The 15151-nt window shown below is 44.9% G+C and overlaps 1 protein-coding gene across 1 annotated transcript in view; it reads left to right on the top strand.

Moving 5' to 3' along the window:
- GPRC5D (G protein-coupled receptor class C group 5 member D) overlaps positions 1–3031 on the top strand; it is a 38866-nt gene extending 35835 nt beyond the window's left edge. The window contains exon 4 of the mRNA XM_040407315.1: positions 2709–3031. Within this exon, the coding sequence (XP_040263249.1) occupies positions 2709–2804 (96 nt within the window). The 3' untranslated portion in view covers positions 2805–3031. The remainder of the gene's footprint in view (positions 1–2708) is intronic.
- Positions 3032–15151: the final 12120 nt, after the last annotated feature.

Below are 15151 nucleotides of genomic sequence, written 5' to 3'. Positions count from 1 at the left end.
TACCGACGATAACAGGTAGGACGCAATATGAAGATAAACATGCGGTTGTACCGCAGACAGGAGGAAAAAGGCGTCATGTGTGACGGTACAACCGCATGTTTATCTTCATATTGCGTCCTACCTTCATATTGCGTCCTCTCCAGGCTTGAACTTCAGCAATAGAAACCTTTCTATTATTTTTTCATTTTATGTCTCCTGTACTGTTTTATGCTGACATAGCAATTTCCTTTCTAGAATTTACCCTTTAATTGATGCGTTTGTAAAATTATACGAAAACGCGCATATGCATGAAAAACGATCGCTTTCATGAATACTGATGAAAATACCAGATATATTTACTGTGTTTATTTTTCTTTTCTGCTACAGTCTGATGAAGGCACGGATGTGCCGAAACGTCACTGACCCTGCCGTAGCAATTTCCATTGTGTACTTAATAAAACGAAAATTGTACTTCACACAACTTCGGCTGGAATTTTTGTATCTACTGTTTTGGCATATATATATATTTTTTTTACAGTATTAACCTGAGGGAGCATATAATGTCACATGGTAAAAGCATTCTTGAAAATAATAAAATCTTTTTGTGTTGCCATAGTTTTTAAAATTTTTGGCCGATTGTCTTAGGTAGGATCTCATTTTTTGTGGGATGATGTGACGGTTTGATTGGTACCATTTTGGGCTAAATATGCCAGAAAATTGGGGTGGATCATGTGATATTTTTATAGAGTCGGTCGATATGGACGTGGCGATTCTTAATAGGTCTACTTTTCTCTTTTTCCCTTTCTGTTTACAATTTTTTTTTTTTACTTTATTTTGGGAAAATGACACTTTATTTTTTTACTTGAAACTTTTAATTTTTTTGTAAAACTTTATTTTTATTACTTCTTTTTTCACATTTTTTTTTGTCCCACTCTGGGACTTCAACTTTTGGGAATCTGATCCCCTTTACAATGCATTACAATACCTCTGTATTGTAATACATTGACTGTAAGTGTATTACCAGTGGATCTCACAGACTCACATGGATGGCAGCCACGATGCCTAAGAAAGACATCGGGTCCCACGTCACAGCAGCGCGGAGACCCGATGGACACCCTGCAACCGGCAGGATGCCGCATGTGCCGCGATCAGGGCTTACTGCAGCAATGGAAGGGTTAATGCGCTGGCGTTGGTGTTTTCACTGATGCTGATGCATACAGCAGGAGTCTGGCTATCTGTAACTGCTGGAACCCTGCAGCTGATCGGGCGGGCGCAGCTCCTGATCAAAGCACTGGAGCTGTACGGCGCTGGGATTTGTGACCCTGTTTCCAGCACCGTATATGTACAGTGCTGGTATCCTACGGGTTAAATACAAATGTTGCTGTAGAGTAAACTAAAAATCCAAGGTCAAAGCAGCTAAGAGTCTGTTCACATTTTCAGGGTCTTTGTAGGACGTTCCGTCATATTTGATGGAAATATAAAACAGCATGCTGCAATATTCAGTCCACCAAAATGAGGGCTCATGCTGGATCGGTTGTTCTCCATCAGCAGCCAGATCCAGCATTCTGTTATTTTTATATTTTTAATATAAGCAGTGAAAGTGTGAACAGAGCCTAAGTAAAGCTGCATAGTAGTTGTGAAGTGAAATGAACACATTATATAGATTACTGCTCTTCATTCCAGGGATATTTAGAGTAGCATGCAACCTATGCAAAGGGCAAATAGCTGCTTCCTGTCAGTCATGGAGAAAGACATGCAGAAAAAACAATCCTATTGTGGTGCTGTTATTCGGTGATGGATGGATTACAATTGTGAAGATTTCATCCAAATTGAACTTTTAGTGTAAATAACGTGTTTCATTGGCGAATCACCCTTTTTCATGTTATGGCATAATTTTGAAAGGGTTATCCCATTTTTAATGTAAAAAACAATCAAACCATATAATACATGACAAACTCTTTCTAACAAAGCTAGAACCAGGCCTGGGTCTCACATGGATCCAGAGATTCCATCATTCATTGCTCCAATTGCTGTGATAGACTTATCAAGTTGGCAGCTCAAAGGGACTGTCCTATGCTGTAGTTCAGGGGTGTGTCCTTTCTGCTGCAGCTCTCACCCTATCACAGCTCAGGAAGAAGCTAAAGGATGAAACTGAGCATGTGCGGCCATCTCAGCAAAAAGCAGGTGGTGCTATTCATACACATTTTATTGATGAAGTTGTTAATTACATGCAATTACATGCAATTAAAAAAGTATTCAGATCCAGGTGCTGGTTTGAAAATTGTAGAATTTTTTTCGTGGGACAACCCCTTTAAGTGCCAAAACCCTTGAACCATGTTTACACTAAAGCTCAGTTTGAAAAAAACCTACAGGATTTTAATTCTTTACTGATGGAATAGGTTTGTTTTTTCTTGCATTTCTCTCTCGATGATTCCTCTCTGCCTCTGGGCTCTGGTCCAAGTTGGGGATACACAAATTAAATCAAACTATCTCTCTTCATAGGAGTTGAGCCTGTCACAACACCTTCAGGTAAGTGTAGTGCCACCAACCTGTATATATTATCCTAGTCTTTCACATGGAGCACTCTTTCATATTCTGTTCATGAACATATTTCAGTTTTAAATTGTCCAATTTTTTCAGCTTTGTATAGATTAGACACAAGCTACTTGCTAGATGACTAAATAAAATTGGAATCCTTGTGTGAAATATTCCCTTTTTTCTATTTACAGGATATAGAACCTGCAAAGGAGTTCTCTATACCTCGCCCTCAACAACGTCCGAACTCATATCTACAGTATCGAACCCATGACTTGACCCAAATGTAAATCTATATTGCACTGGACTTGCCCCTACTGTCTGCACTCCTGAGGTTGTCATTGTCCTCCAGGATATGAAGCCAACAGCATAAAACTAAGTACCAGGAGAATATAGAAACGCACAGTACCATGTCCCCGAGAGAATTGTTTCAGTATTCTGACCTTGTTTTAGATGCGTAATAAAGGCAGCAAGCAAAAAAAAAGGTTAAATCTGTAAATTGCCATTATGCTACAAACAGAACATAATAAATACCCAAAACTAGACTCAGAACAGCATGTAATATAGAATCACAATTTTTTTTTTATTGGACATACACTTGTTTAAAACATAGAAATCCATATACATTAGCAGCATTAAATCACACAGGATAGATATCCACAGGTCTGTCACATTATAGTACATATAGCTTGCAATAAAACTCCCAGGCTGTGAGAAAAGGGTAATAAATCACAGCCCACAGTTAGTATATATGAAGTGCATAGTGCCATGGCTACAAAATAACATAGGGGAGATAAATGCAGTCAAGATAAATACAGACCAAGACAGTCCTGGATCCCAACACGTGTTTCGCGGTCGCTTTCTCAAAACAGAACATAATGTAGGGCATATTTATTAATATGATGACCTGGCACCATGTGAACTATTTTGTATGATGTCTGTAGCACATTTTTTAAAATGGCCTGCAGCTCATCTCTAGAACCTGGGCTAAAAGACCCTACAAAATACAAATTCTGCAAACTTGTAGAGCAACTTTTATCGGCAGATATTGATACATACGCTATGTCTAATACCACACCACACACCATCCTTTCTAAAAAAAATACACACACTGCAACTAGAGAAATTTTTCTAGTTTTCTGAACACTGTTACTCTAGATGCATTGATGCAACACCTCAATTAAAATCTGCCCCGTTATCTCTTTACAGATTGTGTTGAGCAGATTAAAGCACATACTGTTCCCCTCACACAGCCATAGAGTTAGGCCTTATGCACACAACAGTATTTTTTCACGGTCCGCAAAACGGGGTTCCGTTGGTCCGTGATCCGTGAGCGTTTTTTCGTCCGTGGGTCTTCCTTGATTTTTGGAGGGTCCACGGACATGAAAAAAGTCGTTTTGGGGTCCGCCTGGCCGTGCGGAGCCAAACGGATCCGTCCTGACTTACAATGCAAGTCAATGTGGACGGATCCGTTTGACGTTGACACAATATGGTGCAATTGCAAACGGATCCATCCCCCATTGACTTTCAATGTAAAGTCAGGAGTATCATAGGATCAGAGTTTTCTCCAATCCGATGGTATATTTTAACTTGAAGCGTCCCCATCACCATGGGAACGCCTCTATGTTAGAATATACCATCGGATTTGAGTTAGATTGTGAAACTCATATCCGACAGTATATTCTAATACAGAGGCGTTCCCATAGTGATGGGGACGCTTCAAGTTAGAATATCCTAAGAACTGTGTACATGACTGCCCCCTGCTGCCTGGCAGCACCCGATCTTTTACAGGGGGCTGTGATCCGCACAATTAACCCCTCAGGTGCCGCACCTAAAGGGTTAATTGTGCGTATCATAGCCCCCTGTAAGAGATCAGGTGCTGCCAGGCAGGAGGGGGCAGACCCCCTCCCTCCCCAATATTATATTCATTGGTGGCAAGTGCGGCCTCCCCTCTCCCCCCCCCCAGTTAAAATCACGTACCGAATCCCCCATCATTGGTGGCCAGTGCGGCCTCACATCTCCCCCCCCCCCTTGTTAAAATCACGTTCCGAATCCCCCATCATTGGTGGCCAGTGCGGCCTCACCCCCCCCCCCCCAGTTAAAATCACGTTCCGAATCCCCCATCATTGGTGGCCAGTGCGGCCTCACATCTCACCCCCCCCCTAGTTAAAATTACGTTCCTCCATCATTGGTGGCAGTGGAGAGTTCCGATCGGAGTCCCAGTTTAATCGCTGGTGCTCCGATCGGTAACCATGGCAACCAGGACGCTACTGCAGTCCTGGTTGCCATGGTTACTTAGCAATTTTTAGAAGCATTATACTTACCTGCGAGCTGCGATGTCTGTGACTGGCCGGGAGCTCCTCCTACTGGTAAGTGAAAGGTCTGTGCGGCGCATTGCTTATAGCACAGACCTGTCACTTACCAGTAGGAGGAGCGCCCGGCCGGTCACAGACATCGCAGCTCGCAGGTAAGTATAATGCTTCTAAAAATTGCTAAGTAACCATGGCAACCAGGACTGCAGTAGCGTCCTGGTTGCCATGGTTACCGATCGGAGCTCCAGCGATTAAACTGGGACTCCGATCGGAACTCTCCATCCACTGCCACCAATGATGGGGAAACGTGATTTTAACTGGGGGGGGGGGGGAGATGTGAGGCCGCACTGGCCACCAATGATGGGGGATTCGGAACGTGATTTTAATTAGGGGGGGGAGATGTGAGGCCGCACTGGCCACCAGTGATGGGAGATTCGGAACGTGATTTTAACTAAGGGGGGGAAGAGGGGAGGCCCCCTGTAAAAGATCGGGTGCTGCCAGGCAGCAGGGGGCAGTCATATACACAGTTCTCAGTATATTCTAACTTGAAGCGTCCCCATCACTATGGGAACGCCTCTGTGTTAGAATATACTGTCGGATATGAGTTTTCATGAAGGGAAAACTCATATCTGAAAAAAGCTGCGATCCGTCTGTGTGAAAGTTGCCAACGGCCACGGATCACAGACGCGGATGCCAATCTTGTGTGCATCCGTGTTTTTTCACGGACCCATTGACTTGAATGGGTCCGTGAACCGTTGTCCGTCAAAAAAATACGACAGGTCCTATTTTTTTGACGGACAGGAAACACGGATCACGGCCGCGGATGAACAACGGTGCATTTTCCGAGTTTTCAACGGACCTATTGAAAGTCAATGGGTCCGCAGAAAATCACGGAAAACGGAACAACGGCCACGGATGCACACAATGGTCGTGTGCATGAGGCCTTAATGAGATGTCCTGCAACAAAAAAGCTTTTTTTTATCTGCTTCAAATGAAAATATGCTAAAGGACTTTCATTAGGAACAGTGCCACAATGCTGAGATATCAGGGCTGGACCTGGTCCGGGCACCTGCACATTAACATTGATTTTGACACAGCTTTCTTTCGTCTCTATGGGTGACATGCTTGCAGGAGTCTGGCTTAATGGCTCATTTTAATATCTAAGCCAGCTCCCTTCTCATCACTGCCAATTCAGAGACAGAGAATGTTGCTTTTGCTACTGAATTAAGCCACACGGAGTGCTGTCCGCATCTTTTGCGGCTCCGTTGAAATGAATGGGTCTGCAAAATTGCAGAGCGGATGTAGACCCAGAAATACAGTAGTTTGAATAGGCCCTAAGTCTATGAGTAAGTAGAAGTGCTCGGGTCCAAGACCAGATCTGATATCTTGTCATTAGGTGGCCTTTTTTAAAGAAGTTGTCCCATCTCAACATTTATGGCATATTGCTTGGATGTGCCATAAATGTCAGATAGATGTGGGCCCCATCTCTGGAACCTGCTCTGATCTCCAGAATGGGGCACCTGAAGTGCAGGAGAGCACACCACGTGTGTGGGGCATTCTCTCCATTCACTGCTATGGGACTGCCGGAAATAGCCAAGCCAGCGCTCCGCTTTATTCAGAACTCCCATAGTGACGAATGCAGAATGGCTGCGCTAGTTGTCTTGTTCATTGACAGTGTACGTACAGTAAGTAGTCAGTGGTGGGAAGCAGGTGAACAGACCTGCAAGAAAACACAAATTATTAGGCATATTAAACCATAGGGCATTGGTGCTGATGGTTTAATACCTATTACTAGCTGGATGTGAAAGGACTGTATCCAGTTAGAAAAGTAAGAGATGCACTTAAAGAGGACCTTTCATGGGTCTAGACATTATAAAATAGGTAGCACGTTATGTAAGGCATAAAGCAGGGATCTAATAGCACTTACTATTTTTCCTGGGCGCTGCTCCATTCGCCCGCTGTGCCCCTGTTAAATTCTCCCGCCTATAATTAATAGCATCGGAACAGGTAGGAGGAGATGCCAGGGTTTCTTAATGGTCGTCTCCTTCTTCCTGGCTGTAGCGCGGAAAGCATCACAGCCAGGGAGAAGGTGATTTTTTTTCCATTGAGAAACCCTGGTGTCTCCTCCTCCCTGTTCTGATGCTATTAATTAGCATACCAGGCGGGATAATTTAACTGGGGCACAGCGGGTGAACAGAGTGGCACCTAGAAAAAATAGTAAGTGCTATTAGATCCCTGCTTTATGCCCTACATAACCTGCTACTTATTTTATAATGTCTGGACCCATGAAAGGGTCTGAGCAGCGACACTAGACACAGTCGACAGAGAAGAGAGGCATTTTGTCTCTTTCTCAGTCTCCATTAAATGACAGCTAAATTCTTTGTCAATGTCACAGTGCCATCTAGTGTTCATTACCCGAAAACCAAATTACATTGAAAAATTTACAAATTCAAATTAAATAGCAGTTGACAGAGCAATTATTTACATGATCATAGCAATAAAATGCAATCCAGTGCTCATATACACTATAAAATCACCATAGCCCACCAACACCAAAAAATTAAGAAAAACACTAATACACTTTGTCACAAACAGCTCCAGCACATGCCAATGAATCCCCATATTCATGAGCTCATGGCTCTCCCCGCTCACCTGCCTGTTGTTTTTCAATTTGAATCAGCAGCAGATGGGCGGAAAGAGTCATGCGCTTAAGAATATTCGGTTCAGTACAAGATTTTGAAATGCTCCAATGCTCATCTTGGAGGGGCTGCCTGGGAGTAGAAGGGGATATGTCCGGGTTCTGCTCTGAACCCAGACAATCCCTTTAATGAATGAAATTGCTCAAGTTACAAGTGAGAGTAGTTTTTCATGACACTAACTGAGAAATGTTATGACAGGGTGATCTTGTGATAGGACCTCTGAATGACTTCCACTACTTTAAGTAACACCGTAGTAATGTAGTGTACTCACAAAGGCCCTGATTGCCAGTTCTCTCCTGAACTCCTTTTAGAGTCGGGCAAATGGCCGAATAGGGGAAAGTTAGGCTTCTTGCACACGACCGTATGCCCTCCGAGACATACTGTCTGTGAGCAGGCCATATGTCCTGGAGCAGCATTGATCGTGTGCACGGGAGCACACAGCATCATAGATTACAATGGCTATTGTCCCGCACTATTGATCTTGTGCGTGTGCAAGAGGCCTTAGAGACTTGCTTTCTTCATCAGACATGAAGGTTATATTCGTCTAAATGGCACTTTTCATTTAAAAAAATTGATAAATCTTTATTTTGTTGTTGTGCGCCTTTTTGTAGTTTTAGATAAGTTTTTCTCATATAATTTGTACTCATTTTCATGTAAGACAATCCTCCTCCCATTATTTAACAATGTATAAAGTGGAGGTTCTGCGTTTGAATAACATTAGTTATATAGTTTGTAACTGTAATATTGCTGTTGCCAGTCCATTCTTAATAATACATCTTTAGGCACTTAGAGTGCTTTTACATGCTGGGGATTTGCAGTACTGCAGTGCAGTTTTCCATTGGAATGGTTTTCTAGAGTCTGTTTACAAAAACGACTATGTAAACAGTGAGCAATGAAACAGTTTTCCTGTACCATACAAGTACAAATAGGAATAATACAGCACCAACTTAGGTTGCAGAAATATATATGTACATGGTACAGATTAAAAACTGAAAAATAAAGGGAACATCAAAAAGGCTAATGAAGATATAATAAAGAATCATGTCAAGCTGAACTCCACTTTAAACAACTGTATTCTCTGTTTTCATAAGTATTAATTGTCTTTTATGTGTCTGTAAATAGATATGTCACAGATATGTAATAAATATATGTTAAATTATTTATCCTACAACTGTAATAAAAGCATATATAACAGAATATAATGCAAAGATATGTTCTGTAGTTTACCATTCCAAAACTAGCAACTTCTCAAAAGACAAATTAAACAAAGTGATGTCACTGACTGACTTGCCGTGTGCCACACACCTTATTCTTGTTTGGGTTCTGTATTCATTTAAGAATTTCTCTCTTCGATGCAATAAATTGAATAATAACATAATGGGTTGATATGAAACCTGTTTGCCATACAGTCCCTGTTATCCAGGGGGATATTGATTGAATCTCAAAAGTTTTGCTGAATAATGCAGACATCTTTTATTCCAGTGTGTGACCTGATTTAGAACTGTTTAGTCTTCGTAGTTAACAGTCGCAGTCGCTCCCTTTTGATCAAGTTGTGTTATTTTAAACTTTTTAATTCTCTTTAAACAATAGAACCTAAAAGAGACACCTTTTCAAATGTTAAACTTCTGACTTCCTACCATATGACCATTTTTAAGTTATTGGTGGAAGTGATTAGTGAATAGAAATGGAAAGTCTATGTGTCTCGCTGAGTGATAATATCTTCAATATCCTCCTAACTCTGCTCCTTACTATGTAGAGGGCAGTCTCCCAGCGATAAATCCAGAAGAGGTCAATAAACCAGGGGAAATAACCCCTGGTGAAGAGTCCAATTGTTTAATGGGGCCAATCACTTTATTTAGACTAATTATGCACTTAGTATTGCCATCGTGTTTGGCCTGGAAAGCATGGTGTAGCTGCACATACCTATAAAAATCAGATGAAAAACAGAACAAAAGGAGAGACGTGCTCTGTGAAGGACCGTAGGAGGCAAGACAAAGGTTTGTGTGGCAATATAATTATCTTGTTTATTTGTGCGGCCAGGCACAACACTGGTGTAGGAACAGTATTGATAATCCCCATGTGCATGCTGCGTAGCCATCGGTCCCAGGATTGGGCCGAATCATGTAGAAGCCAAACTTCAGAAAAAGGGTCCACACGTATCAGGGAAGTACATAGACGTGGTGTGTAGCAAGTGGTCTTTATTGGATTAATAATGCATTTCAGAGCAGGACTTAATCAGATAACATCCAGTGTTGGTAAAGTATAGTGTGGATGGGGCGTGGTCTGCCGGGCATGGAGTGAGGACGCACGTTGTGCTACCTGCATGTTTAACCACCCTGAAGGGTGTTGAGGCGAATGTGGACACTTACAGAAGCACCCGGTGCGGTATTTCGGGCGCTGGGCGGCGTTCCTGTGACTCCTGCGACTGGTGTGGAGTGAGACTGCGGCTTGCTCGGCATGGAGGGTGGCCATCTTGGAAGGAGAGAGAGAAACGGCTGAGCGCTGCGGCTGGAGCGGATACGGGCGGCATCAGAGGTTCGGTGGTGGCCGGCTACAAACGTCTCTGCTGTGCAGCTGAGGAGTCGCCGGTACAGGAGGGCTTTGATCTCCCTGCGTCCCCCCGCCGCACATGGCGACAAGCAAGTAAGGGGGAAGGAAGTTAACCCCTGAGGGAGTAGAGAGGAGAAGGGGTTCCTGCAAGTGCCTCTGGAGGGTGGTGAAGCAAGGGGCCCGGAGCCCAAATAACGGGCTAGGCACCCCACAGTGACATAAGCTAAGAAGCCAGAATAGGAGTCTGCCTGTGAGCGTGATTTTCATAAAGGAGAACGCTGTCTCCTGAAACTGCCCTGCCACTAGTAGATAAAGGACTGTACTGTTGTCCATACCCCCTCCTTAGGTGCAACTATCATTGGTGACGGCTACAATATTCTATCTAAAGCCTACAGAGTCGCCTATTACACCACCTCCTCTGTACCTGCAAATAGCAGAAGCCATTCATCAATCTCACCTATGGGCCGCAAAACAGGGACATCTGCAAGCTCTACACCAGCCAAGGAAGTGGTAGATAATATGAGCCAGACTGAGATGGATTTGAACCAGAGTGGCGCTGCGAGTGCTGAGCTCCAAACTGACAAGATAATTACTGCCATTGCTGTATGTCAGGCGGCTCTGACAACAAAGATTAATCACTTACAGAGCGACATTAATTGTCTTAGACATGATATGGATAAAATGAGAGACCGCACTAAAGAGGTGGAACGCCGCCTTGGTGATGTGGAGGACTCTGCAAATACCACGTCTGAGACGACCAGAAACCTGCAACAACAGGTGAAGATCTTGCTTGCCAGAGTGGAGGATGCGGAGAACCGCAATAGAAGGAATAATGTCAGAATCCTGGGATTACCCGAAAGGGTGGAAGGTTCCGCTCCAGAGGCATATGCTGAGCAATTGATTTGCACTATACTGTGCCCGATTGAGTTGTCATCCAGTTTTGTGGTGGAGAGGGCCTATAGGATCCCTACAAGACCTTTACCACCAGGGGCTGCTCCTAGGCCCTTCATAATGAAGATATTAAACTACAGGGATAGGGATGCTATTCTGGCGGCCGCCAGACAAAGGAAGGACATTCAAATTGAAAATGCGAAGTTATCCTTCTATCCTGATTTTACAGCAGAGGTGCAGAAGCAACGGGGACAGTTTTCAAATGCCAGGACTCGTCTGCGGGAGCTGGAAATTAAATACGCAATGATATACCCGGCCAAGCTAAGGATCCAAGAGGGAGACAGAGCCAGATTCTTCCAGACTCCAGAGGAAGCGGCTGACTGGATTGATCGACAGTGTCCGAGATGAAGCGGTGGAATATGATATTGCAGTGAACCGCTGCTAATGTTCTGCTCCACTATTGGAGCTCTGTTTGTACCAATCTGGTCTCTAGGTGTCACACTTTAGCTGTTGCGAGACAGATATGATCTTACATGCAGGTAGCAGGATAGTACTGTATAGTACTGCCAGGAAGTTTTGATACGGACAGGGGTTAATCTCAATTCAGAGTTTTCACTCTATTTTAAACAAGTTTTGAGGGACTTGGGTCTCATACTATGTTTTAGGGTTTTTTAGGCCGACTGGGTCTTCCTTAGTTTACACTAAAAGGAGGGATAGGTTAGGGATATAGAAGCTTAGACGAGTTGGGGATGTCTGGGCAGGGTGGGTGCAGATTGGGATGTTCTACTTTAGAGACAAGTTGGAATGTGTGTGTGTGTGTGTGTGTGTGTGTGAATGGGGCAGTGACGCTGAAGGATCTGGAGGAGTAGGGGATATATCTATTAAGCAAAAATTTCCTTATGTAAGCTAATTTCCTGGAATGTCCAGGGACTCAATGACAAAGTTAAAAGAGCACTAGTGTTTAATTACATTAAGAAGTATAACCCCGATGTTCTTTTTTTTCAGGAAACTCACCTCCGGGGTCAAAAAGTGTTGGCGGTTAAAAGATCATGGATGGGATCTGTTTATCATGCGACCTATTCTAATTACGCTAGAGAAGTTTCCATACTGGTCAGTAAGACTATTCCGTTTCAGCTGATGTCCGTGCACATTGATCCGGCAGGAAAATATGTATTGTTGCAGGCTAACATTAGAGGTTGTGGCTAGGGATGAGCGAACCCGAACTGTATAGTTCGAGTTCGTACCGAATTTTGGGGTGTCCGTGACACGGACCCGAACCCGAACATTTTCGTAAAAGTCTGGGTTCGGGTTCGGTGTTCGGCGCTTTATTGGCACTTTTTGAAAGGCTGCAAAGCAGCCAATCAACAAGCGTCATACTACTTGCCCCAAGAGGCCATTACAGCCATGCCTACTATTGGCATGGCTGTGATTGGCCAGTGCAGCATGTGACCCAGCCTCTATTTAAGCTGGAGTCACGTAGTGCCGCACGTCACTCTGCTCTGATCAGTGTAGGGAGAGGATGCAGCTGCTGCTGTTAGGGCGAGATTAGTCAGGGATTTATTTACTGAAGTGATCGATATACAGCTGTGTATCAAACAACCTCTGCTATTCAATTGCTCACTGTTTTAAGGCTGCCCAGAGCGTTTTTCAGTCACTTTTTTCCGGGGTGATCGGCGGCCATTTTGTGTCTTGTGGTGCGCCAGCACAAGCTGCCACCAAGTCCATTTTTAACCATCAACAGTGCTTGGCTGTGCTTGCTATTTTATTGAGGGGTAAAATACAATTGCCAAAATAGCAGTACCCTAAATCTGGTGTTTCAGCTGTGGCTAGCCAATAGTAATACTGTCTGCTGTCTGCCGAAGCACAGTTTTTGTTCTGGGTTGAATACAATTCCCAACTTAGCAATTCCCTAAATTAGTGGTTTCTGCTCTATCAGGCCAAGGTTAAATCTATCCATAAAAGGGTATATTAGATTGAAGGTGCGGATAGGGTCATCCTCAATAACTTCACACGCTACCGTGCATTTCCAAGTCTAATTCTGTCCGTAAAAGGGATACCTGTCATCCAGCGCCTAAATACTAGGCCTACAATTTATATTCAGCTAAATCTGTCGTTACTGCTGTGCCTGTATTAGTGTAATACGGTACCTAAATAGATAGCCAGATAGTGTTAGGTGCCTGTAAAAAAAAGGCCTGAATTTGAATTCAATACAATGGGCCAAATAATTTTTTTCTTATTGTGGTGAATGGTAACAATGAGGAAAACATCTAGTAAGGGACGCGGACATGGTCGTGGTGGTGTTAGTGGACCCTCTGGTGCTGGGAGAGGACGTGGCCGTTCTGCCACAGCCACACGTCCTAGTGAACCAACTACCTCAGGTCCTAGTAGCCACCCGAATTGACAGCGATATTTGGTGGGGCCCAATGCCGTTCTAAGGATGGTAAGGCCTGAGCAGGTACAGGCATTAGTCAATTGGGTGGCCGACAGTGGTTCCAGCACGTTCACATTATCTCCCACCCAGTCTTCTGCAGAAAGCGCACAGATGGCGCCTGAAAACCAAGCCCATCAGTCTGTCACATCACCCCCATGCATATCAGGGAAACTGTCAGAGCCTCAAGTTATGCAGCAGTCTCTTATGCTGTTTGAAAACTCTGCTGGCAGGGTTTCCCAAGGGCATCCACCTAGCCCTTCCCCAGGGGTGGAAGAGATAGAATGCACTAACGCACAACCACTTATGTTTCCTGATGATGAGGACATGGGAATACCACCTCAGCACGTCTCTGATGATGACGAAACACAGGTGCCAACTGCTGCGTCTTTCTGCAGTGTGCAGACTGAACAGGATGTCAGGGAGAAAGACTGGGTGGAAGACGATGCAGGGGACGATGAGGTCCTAGACCCCACATGAATATGAAGGTCGTGCAACTGACTTTCAGAATTCAGAGGAAGAGGCAGTGGTGAGACCGAGCCAACAGCGTAGCAAAAGAGGGAGCAGTGGGCAAAAGCAGAACACCCGCCGCCAAGAGAGTCTGTCTGCTATTGGCCACCGCCATCTGGGACCCAGCACCCCAAAGGCAGCTTCAAGGAGTTCCCTGGCGTGGCAGTTCTTCAAACAATGTGCTGATGACAAGACCCGAGTGGTTTGCACGCTGTACAATCAGAGCCTGAAGCGAGGCATTAACGTTCTGAACCTTAGCACAACCTGCATGACCAGGCACCTGCATGCAAAGCATGAACTGCAGTGGAGTAAACACCTTAAAAACAAGGAACTCACTCAGGCTCCCCCTGCTACCTCTTCTGCTGCTGCCGCCGCCTTAGCCTCCCCCTGCTACCTCTTCTGCTGCCACCTGCCGCCCAGCAAACAGAGGATGTACCACCAACACCACCACCTCCGTCACCAAGCATCTCCACCATGTCACACGGCAGCGTTCAGCTCTCCATCTCACAAACATTTGAGATAAAGCGTAAATTCCCACCTAGCCACCCTCGATCCCTGGCCCTGAATGCCAGCATTTCTAAACTACTGGCCTATGAAATGCTGTCATTCAGGCTGGTGGACACAGACAGCTTCAAACAGCTCATGTCGCTTGCTGTCCCACAGTATGTTGTTCCCAGCCGCCACTACTTCTCCAAGAGAGCCGTGCCTTCCCTGCACAACCAAGTATCCGATAAAATCAAGTGTGCACTGCGCAACGCCATCTGTGGCAAGGTCCACCTAACCACAGATACGTGGACCAGTAAGCACGGCCAGGGACGCTATATCTCCCTAACTGCACACTGGGTAAATGTAGTGGCGGCTGGGCCCCAGGCGGAGAGCTCTTTGGCGCACGTCCTTCCGCCGCCAAGGATCGCAGGGCAACATTCTTTGCCTCCTGTTGCCTCCTCCTCCTACTCCGCTTCCTCCTCCTCTTCTTCCACCTGCTCATTTAGTCAGCCACACACCTTCACCACCAACTTCAGCACAGCCAGGGGTAAACGTCAGCAGGCTATTCTGAAACTCATATGTTTGGGGGACAGGCCCCACACCGCGCAGGAGTTGTGGCGGGGTATTGAACAACAGACCGACGAGTGGTTGCTGCCGGTGAGCCTCAAGCCCGGCCTGGTGGTGTGCGATAATGGGCGAAATCTCGTTGCAGCTCTGGGACTAGCCGGTTTGACGCACATTCCTTGCCTGGCACATCTGCT

The sequence above is a fragment of the Bufo bufo genome, chromosome 9, assembly GCF_905171765.1.
Source record: "Bufo bufo chromosome 9, aBufBuf1.1, whole genome shotgun sequence".
In the NCBI taxonomy this organism is placed as follows: domain Eukaryota; kingdom Metazoa; phylum Chordata; class Amphibia; order Anura; family Bufonidae; genus Bufo; species Bufo bufo.
This window is presented reverse-complemented; position numbering and strand designations above follow the sequence as displayed.